Genomic DNA, 9,982 nt, shown 5'->3' on the forward strand with positions numbered 1-9,982 from the left:
ACTTGTTTTAGGCTAAAAATTAGTCAAATAATACCACATATTTTCTTCAGATTTAAGCTTATATATATATAAATAATATATATATATTTATATATTCCACGAGAAGAACAAAAAGCAAGGTGCAGAATGCGACTTATCTCAAGTATATACACCTTTTAGCCAGCTGTGATGTATAACGAAAGCAACGGTCGTTACAATTCTTTTTGCATGTAATACAAAATTATTCATTATTAACTAAAAATATAATTGATAAAATTATACTTATATCTTTTTTTAATTTAATAATAATTTTTTTACAAAAAAAAATATATTAAAATTAATATGAATCAAGTAAAATAAAACAGAGAAAAACGTTTGCGTATATAGATAAAGTCATAAATAGAGAAGGGATGCACTTGAATAATTTGAATCGACGATCCAATATTTCTTCCATCGAGAATTGGCCTTTTCTTGGATCATTCAAAGTTTAGATAAAATAATTACTCTATCAAATACTATTAATACTCCAATATAACCTATACAACACTAGAGTGAATACATGTTATAGTTTCTTGGAATTGCCTATCTTGAATTTCTCATATGCCACTATTCCCAACTCCAAAAAATTCAAAGCAATTAATTAGACCTTTTTTTTTTTTCTCTTTTACCAGTGGAAATCAAAGTAAGTGGTTTGAAAAATAAAGGATAAGATTAAGAGGCCAGTAAATTTGGGTTGTTCAATTGAACATTTTTAAACTTTGGTTGAATAAGGCCACTGAAAAAACGAATATTAATGCTAAGAATAATTGAAAGGTAGTTGAATAATTATATGATCCTTCCAAATAGAACTAGAACGGACGCATTAAAGCACTAGTGAATAGAGGAATGATTAGTACCAAAACATTATTATATTATTGGAGATTTATTTAAGTGCTCAAAGTGGCTTATTCTTTTTGGACTTTTATATAACTCTTTTAGTAGTCTACTCTCCACTTATTATAATGAAAAAGATATATATTAAAATAATATTACAAATTTTTAGTTAATTTCTATAAAATTTAGGTATTAGCCGACCTTCACATATATTATTGATTATAATAGTGATGCAGACCTTCTCTTCCATTGCCATGTAATCCATCTAGAAAAATTTACGAATATTTTATTTTACGAAAGTTAATTTATATTAATGTCAGTTAATATTGTTTTATAATATCTTGAGTTAATTTCAAAAGAGTTGATAAAATAAATTTTCGAAAAATGAAATATAAGACGAAAAGAGTATCGTAAACCTACTGTCCATGTCAGCTTATAATTGCCGACTAAATCAATATGTGCAATAATTTTTACAAAGAAATTGTGTTTATAAAAGTCCATTTAATGTACAGCAAAACAGAAAAGTAAAGACACGTAAGCACCTTTACAGCTAGTTGTTCTTTACAAGTGGATTGCAATTGTTAAATGAGTTTATAAACGTTTTATCATATTTCAGCTTCGCAAAACTATAAGGTACAATAATTTTAGATAAAAATGTAAGAATATTAGCATATAGTTATGAGATTATACTGATTTATAACTGTACAGCTCTATGCTGGTAGAGGCTTCTACAGTGAGTTCTGGTAGATGGTACATAGCTTTTTAATAATAATTAAAAATAAATTGTTAGGAATGTTATCAAATATTCTTACATCAGGAGAATGTGCAGAAAGCAAATCACTTTTTATGTTTATAAATATTATATTTCAAGAATGAACAGATGAGTAAGCCAAAATTTTATATGAAAAATAACAACGATTTGACTAGAAAATAATTGGCCTCTCTTCCCCCATTGGCCATTACAGTCACATCTTACCAACCGCATAGGTCATGTCTTGAGCACTCAAATAATGAAAAAATGAATTTTGTGTATTTTCTATTATATTAAACTGCTAAAGCAAGTAACTATGATGATGATGAGGGGTCAATAATAAAATTTGCAGATAACAAAATTGCAGTAAAACAAATTTCTATATTTCACCCGTGTGTGTACACTGCCGTAGAGTTTGGTGTAACCCTGCAATGGCAGGGGAAGCTTCTATACAGGAAATTGATTATTAATTTAATGTAAAAACTTTATAAAATAAAATGTACTCTCTCCAGCATGTCTGTCAGCCCTGTCGAAGTGCACCCTCCTACTGAACTTCAAGAGCTGCAATTGAGGCAAAATCCTGCTTTCTATTGACTCAGTGTGTTGAGAGCTATCTTCTTTCTATAAATCATTCACAGAAACTGCGTGGAACTGCAAGTGGAAGTGTTTTTTTCTTTCTGAGATGGATTTAAATGCTGCTACTAAGTGTTTCATCCTCATTAGATGATTCTAAACACTCCCATGGGTTTGAATAGAAATAATCCTCTTCTTTGGGTCGGTCTGGAATAACCAACCTCTTGGTTGGGTTGCCCATACGTTCAGCATGAGCATGCTTAACTGCATTAGAGAACTCATCCCATGTCAATGATCCAGCAGTATGTTGGTCTATCAAATCCACCAAAAGCTTTCTGTCCAACAAGATGGTTTTCTTGTAGCCAAGATATCTGCATAGAGAATGGTAATACTTTAAAAATAATGACATAAAGCCACAATCAAATCTGAAGCTAAACTCGTACTGAAAAGTCCAGCAAAACAATAAGAAAATACTATATGTAGCTAAAGTTGGGCATTAATCAAAAGTGGGCGAGGTACGTGGTAACACAACGCAAAAGGATATCACTTGAGCATTAGCACAGAGACAATTTCATCAAATGGAAACAGGTACCTGCGATGTCCTTCAACAACTTTGGCCATGTTTCCATCATACGTAGGAACAAAAATGTCACTCTCCAATGAAACAAGATAGTCCAATGCAGCCATTTGAGAAGAGTGATTCTGAAAGAACATAAGGTCGGAAGGTTCTAGTAGTGTCTCCTTCCTCACCTGCTCGACATAAAATAGTACGACATGTTAGTCAACAAATTCAGGCAACATAAACAGCTGAAAAACTAGTTTGAACTTTCTGATTACCAGATTGGGGTAAGCTGCTGCAAGACTAGCCATTCGCCTTCGTCCACCATATATCTCGCCAGCAGCAATGTAAACTTGTATGCTGGAATCAATGTCCAATGCCCTTAAAGTCAGAGCAGTTTCTTCGGGTGTCAAAGGACAGAGACCATCTCTCCTTTTCAAATCTGAATTTATGATTTTCTCCTTCCACCATGGATAAGCATATCTACAAAACGATTAAATTAGCCCAACACTGAGAGACTAGTAAAGAAGACAGTCACTCTATACAAGGAAATAAGTTTACCTCATTCTTGTCAACTCGTCAATCTCATCCTTGTTACATCCCTGACTACAGCCAGAGAAAGCTAACATATCCATTTCGTATCTCAGGTGGAGCACCATGAAAGGACCCTTTTGCCTGAGAAGTTGAATGACCTTTTTACCCAGCTCTTCTAATTGAGGGGTGAATTTCAAGGCATCAAAATTTACTCGACAACGCAGTTTTTGCAATTCCATCGGTTGACCATTATTAGCTAGACGAGCATCAGTTCTGTTGAGGTGAACAACTTTGTACTTCTGAATCAAGGGAAGAATCTGTAGTCAGAAAACGCGACCATCAGTACTCACAGAATAATGATTAGTTAACAACACACATCATCAAAGAAGTGTTGCCTAAACCTACGAACCTGGTTATGGTAGTAAGAAATATCAGACCAACTGATAGGAGGCATGGTGTAAAGCATTCCTAGCTCCACTCTCCTCTTCAGTCTTGGCGGTAGCTCTCTCAATATTCGGACTTCATCTCTCAAGGATGTTATAAAATGATCAACATCAAAAATATCTTGAAATTCACTGCAAGTCAAAAGTATTGTTAAGTGTACTACATATCATCACCTCTTATTCTTTTAAGAAAGCAATCTGTAAAATTAGAAGACCAAAATCATAATAATCACGGAGACACACCTTGGATCAGCCCAAAACGAGGTTTTGTCCAGCTCAGGAACTATGAGAGTCACATTCAAATATCTTGCTATGGCAACCATATCACATATCTGCAACAATAAAATAAAAATAGAGGAAGGAGAAACTAATCAGCTATCAAACTCACAATAGTTGCACCAATTGAAATACTTCAATACGTGCCACTAAACTGATATTTATCTTAAGAAAGCCACTCACCGCAGACCTCATTTGATTCAGCCCTCCATTGCATGAAACCATAAGGTAACCATTATTCTTGTAAACCCCTGGTTTCATAATAATTAAGACAACTGTCAGGACTCAGTAATTCACGAGAATAGACGTTGTAAAACAAAAATACGTAAACAACAAGGCAGAAAACAAATAAGCAAATTCTTAACATATTCCTTTTGCTGTTCCAATAAATGTTTACACAAGAAGCTAGAATAGCCTGAATAGGACGATGAGCCTTTTGGTGATTTCAACAAAGATTCCAAGCAATATACTCGCACAATTCAACCACATATATCTCAATTATAATTAGCATCAGGCCAATAAATACTCAACGGCTATTTCACAATTTCACTAAAAACATAATATGGCGATCTCTTTGCTGACCAACTTCGTCAGACAATTAAGTAAACCGAGTAGACAAAGCCACACCTGTAAATTACAAAAAAAATACTCACTCTTAGGTGGAAGAACTCTGGCAGGGACCTCCAGCGACGATTGGAGAGCAAATGCAGCAGTAGATTCCTGTGAGAAACAAGAAGGCCACCCCTTCAAAACTCTAGGACCCCAAGTCTCCCCTAAAGTCATCAATTGAACCACACAAGTCCACAACAAAATCGAAGTTGTTGCCCTTATCATCCATAACTTCATTCTAGACCGCGACATCATAGAACTTTTCAGTTTCTCCACACGACTATCACCTAAAGCAGCTGCTTTGAATCCCATTACGTTCAATCCCCACCTCCTTCTCTTCCTCTCTCTGCCTTCAAATTCACTCTTTTCTCCCTCTATTCTGCACATATCCCGCCCAAAATCTTATCTTACTTTCTTGTAAGTTTCCTTCAGTCTGGCAGCAATGAATTTGCCTCGTCGATAATGTAGTATCCAAAATCAGTCAAAAATTAAACCAAATAAGTTTAAGAAATAATCTAACACTCACAATTTAAAGACAAAAAAAAAAGTGAGCGGATCAAACTGCTCAAATCTGAGCACCAAGTGAAAACAGGACGAAATTTGATCCTTCAGAAACGTAAGCAAAACTTGAACAGTTAGATCTTCCAGTGAGTGTTGATTCCGAAAGCAGCACCATAAACCCTAAATCTCAACCACATTAGCGGAAAAAATCAACCAAAAGTTCGATCTTTAAGTGTTAACGGAAAACGAACCCTAACTGATTATTCAGTTTTTTTTTCTTATGGATGAGAGATCAATCAAATATATTAATAAAAATGTGAAATGTATCGGAGATTAAGGAGAATTTTCCGGCGAGACGGTAACGTTTCGCCGGAATCTGGTGCCGCCGGCGACGAGAGAGGGAAAAGGAAAAAATGTGAATGTGGAGAGAGAAAGAAAGAGAGTGATAAGAACACGCACCGCGTGGTGGGTTTAGGGAGTGCTTGTGTGTGGTGTGGTTATAGCGGTTATCACATGCGGCAACTTCCACAGTTTCCCTCCTGTTATTTTTTTCCCTTTTACACTTTTTTTTTTAAATTACTATTATTTTTGTTTTTTTCAAATTTGTTATAGGAAGTATTGGCAATTGTTATTCACTTATTTGTATATATACTCTTATATTTATTCTCTTTTTTTGGTTTATTTTTTAAACAAAGTTGTGTGTTTGACTTTCTTTTCCTTTTTTGGATTTAAAATCACATTTTATCTTTGGTTGATTATGTCATGTCAACTCCTAATATGGAAAAAAAATGAAACAACCTTTAAAAACATGTTATTTTAATGTTAATACCAAACTATTGTAGTATGTTTAGTGTTGTTTACTCTTATTAATGACTTGTTTAATTCAGTTTGCTGATATTAATGAAAATAAGTCAAATAAAACCTATATTCATATAGGAGCTAATGAATTTGTTCCTGAAAAATATTTTTTTCATTTTTTACTACATAACCTTTTTTTTTTCTCTTCATAAGAATCAAACATGTTTATTAGTACAAATTAATTGAGAAATTAAAATTTGAACATAGGCCCTTTAAGCTAAGGTTGGATTTTTACTAGCAAAGTAAATCAATCTATTAATTTATTTGAAAAATAATATTAGTGGGGACCTAATATTTATTTTATTCAATAAATAAATTTTTATAAAAGAGGGAGCAAGCTTATGAGTATGAAACCGGGTACACTAGATTCCTCCACATGATGAATAGTGTTCATTAATTGAAAACTACGATAAAAATGGAAAATAATTAACCAATAAATGAGAGCCAGCTAATTTGTTATCGATTGGGCCCCACTATCATAAAGTTCAGTCAGACGTGTCAAAGATCGAGCCACATTAATCTTACACGTGGCGACGTGAGATGACTGCACAGGAACCTCTGTATCGCCGAACTTTATAAGCATATATAGAGACACCGACAATATCTCGCGATACATTAGGGAAAAAAAAAACACTTTATTTTAGGCTTTTCACCATCTTGTGTTACCTTTTATCCATATTCTTTTTGACTTTTTAAGGAGGAATTTCTTGTTGTTATGTACATTTTTTAGAATACTACCGCACTAACTAAGATATTTATACAGATAAAATGAGAAGATCAAAATTAAGATGGTTTAAAGATGTGAAAGAAGGTGTAAGGATGCATCGATTAAGGTTTAAGATGATAATTGTAACAAGGGTTAGAAGAGTTATTACGAAAATGATTAGACAAGAAATAACATAATTTATTTAACTAATATAATGAGTTTGGATAAAAATTGGAATTAAAAACGTTACGGAGTAATAGATAGCGAGTGTCGTCGCACTCTTTGGAAAAGAGATAGATAGTTGGCCTCCTCTTCTCAATTTTTTGACATATTTTCTTATTCTTCAATAGAATTGAATTGTTATTAGTTGTATGCCGTTTAAAATTGAATCAAAATCAATAATTCAAATTTAAAAAAAAATTAATATTGGTTTATCAGTATAGGTTATTGGTTTTACCAGTTTTGATAATAATTTTAATTTTTTTTGGTTATCGAATTATTGATTCTTAACGGTTTGGGTTTTTTCTTAAAGGGTTAATCGCAAATTCAATAGTAAATTAAATAATTATATTTATATCATTTTATATAAAATCCTTAACGTATAGTTTAGTTTTCTACGTTTATTTCTGGTTATCTCAAATAATTGATTATTCTACCATATAAAAATATTTGTTTTTGAGCAAGATATAATTTGTGAACTCACATGCATGATTTATTTGGTTTGTCACCTTATTTCTAAATGATTTTCAATGCATTTTTTAGTGTTATATATGTTTTGTATCTTGATGAATTGTTATCTTATTTTTCTTACAACCATCAGGTGTATTTCTTTTAAATTGAAAGTTTATTTAAAATAATTTCTTAATTCAATAAAATTTATGTACAATATATTCTCATCAAAACTTACTTGTGAATTAAACCATGTCCTAATAATAGAGAATACGAGTTCATGGCTTCAGCACAGGCCAACAGAATTGCAGCCAGCACTGACTAATTGACCAATTTAACTAAACTTTATGGAAGCAGCTAAGAGCCAGGAGAGTTTTTTTTTTTTTTTTAATGTAACCATTTAAGAGGCAAAGAAAGATAAGATCTGAGGGTTGAGAGACTTTAAGATATGCAATAAATATCAGACATAATTAAGTAATTAACTTGTACTAACTAAAGCAAAGGAGTATTCTAATTTTTGTTTCGCAAAGACAGTTCGTTTTTATCTGCATTACTCCATAGTCTATCCGTTTTAATTTTCATTTTATATGATATTTTTTTCTTTTTAATATAATATCTAAGAACAAAAAAAAATTATGATTTAAAATAATTTCAGATATATATAATTGAAAATTATTTCAATAAAATTAAAAAAAAATATGTTATTTCTAATTATGGTGATGCAACATAATTTTTGAGAAGTAGAAAGTATATATATACTACTAGAGCATCGAAACATTAACTTATTAAAAATAGTACAAATTAATCAAATTTATATCTTACATCTTAATTATGATAAAGTGTATTTGTGATTTCTTAAAATAGTTGGAAAATATTAAATACAGAAAAAAGTTGTACTTAAAATGATAAATCGACTATGTAAGTTGTTACTCCTTTCGTCTCGTTTTATGTAGCTTTTTTTTCTTTTGGTTAGTCTCAAAAATATGATAAGTATTTAAAGGTACAATTATTATTTTACCCTTGTTAATTCCACTTAATTTTAAATATACCACTCTAATATATTTATAAGTTTAGAGAAACATAAATTTACTATTTTGAAAGGTAATTTAAAATTTTGTATCTAATTAAATGTTACTACATAAAATAAAATGAATGGATTTTAGCGGGGTGGCAGGTAATTATCGGTAAAAATAGTATCGTAGGCGAGAAGTACGGTGGCGATAAATTGAAAAACGACAAGAAACGACAACTGGATCTTGTTTTGATGCTACGGCCGTACCTTGAGAGTGTCGGTACCGCCGTTATAACGGCAAACTTAACGTAGAGCATTAGAGTAGGTGAGAAGGCGTGTCAGAACGGTCGATTGTGGGGGTCACGGGTTAAATGAACCAAAGCCTTTTTTGTTTGGCTGACCCTATTGGAAGATGTGGGCCCATGACCCGATTCATATCGGGTCTTTTTTTTTTTTTTTACTATGTGGGGCAATGTGAATATGGGTCCTGTCAGATTCTGTGGTCCACTTTCTGTATATGTCACACTCATCATTTTTACCAATCATTTCCTTAACATGCTTCACTTGGTATATTTTACTTTGAAGTAAAATAATGTATTTACTTTTTCTAGTTTATATATATGATTGTAATTGATTTAATACAAAGTTTTCTTTAAAAATACAAAAAAGGAATATTACTCAAACAGTTCAAAGAATGTTGATATTGGATAATGCAATATTGATCTTGATAGGAATTTGTTGGGTGATTAAGTATGTATTACAAACGCTAAAAGTTGTATATGTTTTTCTTATAACATAAATATTAGGTGATTTTTTTCGTCTGAATAGAGTCGTCTAATACATATATTGTTGGTGGAAGAGGACAAGTATCTTAAAATCAAAGGCGTATGTAGGAGGGATCACTGAGCTCACATGAATTCATGCTCCCTTTTCGAAATCATATGTAGTATTTTTATAGTATTTTGTTCTTTTTTTTTTAAATATATATATATATATATATATATATATATATACATATTTGAACTCATAAGTATCATATAGTGTCGTGTGATAATGATCATGTGCTCCTGAATCCTCGTCCTCTAAGTGATGTAAGAACTTTAAATCTTTTATCTATCTTGTTTTAGTTTTCTTTCTACATTAGATATCACTTCTATATCTCGCTTGAATAGATAAAACTAATTTTAAATATATATTTTATTTGTACATTTATCATCCGAATACATGTCAATGTAAAATTATTCAAAATGCTAAAAAAAATACCTTAACACCATAGTCAACCAAAAAAAAGACTTCCAATAATTACAAGGAACAGAAAAGTATGTAGTATTGTCGAATTAATTAGTGCAACAGTGACACTTAATAATGTTTAAATAACAAGAGAAATTTAAATAAATATTAACAATTTTTAATAGTACTGTCACCGAATGTATTAATTATTTTTTTAGTTCCGTCCTCTTGTTATTAGTTATTACATACTTCTAAATAATATTTAGGAATGTCATATTGAATATATAAATATAAAGTGAAGTCGTGAATAGTTGGAATAAAAATATTTTAAAAATTAAAAATTATTATTGCGAAAGATATTCTACACCTAAGACTTAAAAGAGGTCTACGATTAAAATCATTAAATGAT

At 31.3% G+C, this 9,982-nt stretch overlaps 1 protein-coding gene across 1 annotated transcript; it reads right to left on the reverse strand.

Annotated features, from left to right (window-relative positions):
- Positions 1-1,964: 1,964 nt before the first annotated feature.
- LOC101263008 (rhamnogalacturonan I rhamnosyltransferase 1-like) lies at positions 1,965-5,732 on the reverse strand. The gene is made up of 8 exons (XM_004236030.5): positions 4,642-5,732; positions 4,172-4,239; positions 3,956-4,044; positions 3,679-3,844; positions 3,297-3,586; positions 3,014-3,218; positions 2,769-2,926; positions 1,965-2,547 (listed from the first exon to the last, which is right to left on the reverse strand). The coding sequence occupies exons 1-8, from the start codon at positions 4,982-4,984 to the stop codon at positions 2,292-2,294; spliced, it is 1,575 nt and encodes a 524-aa protein (XP_004236078.1). The 5' UTR covers positions 4,985-5,732; the 3' UTR covers positions 1,965-2,291.
- Positions 5,733-9,982: the final 4,250 nt, after the last annotated feature.

This window comes from Solanum lycopersicum, chromosome 3, assembly GCF_036512215.1.
Source record: "Solanum lycopersicum chromosome 3, SLM_r2.1".
Taxonomy (NCBI): domain Eukaryota; kingdom Viridiplantae; phylum Streptophyta; class Magnoliopsida; order Solanales; family Solanaceae; genus Solanum; species Solanum lycopersicum.

Excerpts from the sequence above, each read along its gene's own strand:
- LOC101263008 (XM_004236030.5), bottom strand. The coding sequence starts at position 4,984 with ATGTGCAGAATAGAGGGAGAAAAGAGTGAATTTGAAGGCAGAGAGAGG. Across the intron at positions 3,845-3,955 it reads TCGTTTTGGGCTGATCCAAG|TGAATTTCAAGATATTTTTG; the intron begins GTGTGTCTCCGT and ends TTTGACTTGCAG. Across the intron at positions 2,548-2,768 it reads GTTGTTGAAGGACATCGCAG|ATATCTTGGCTACAAGAAAA; the intron begins GTACCTGTTTCC and ends TTCTCTATGCAG.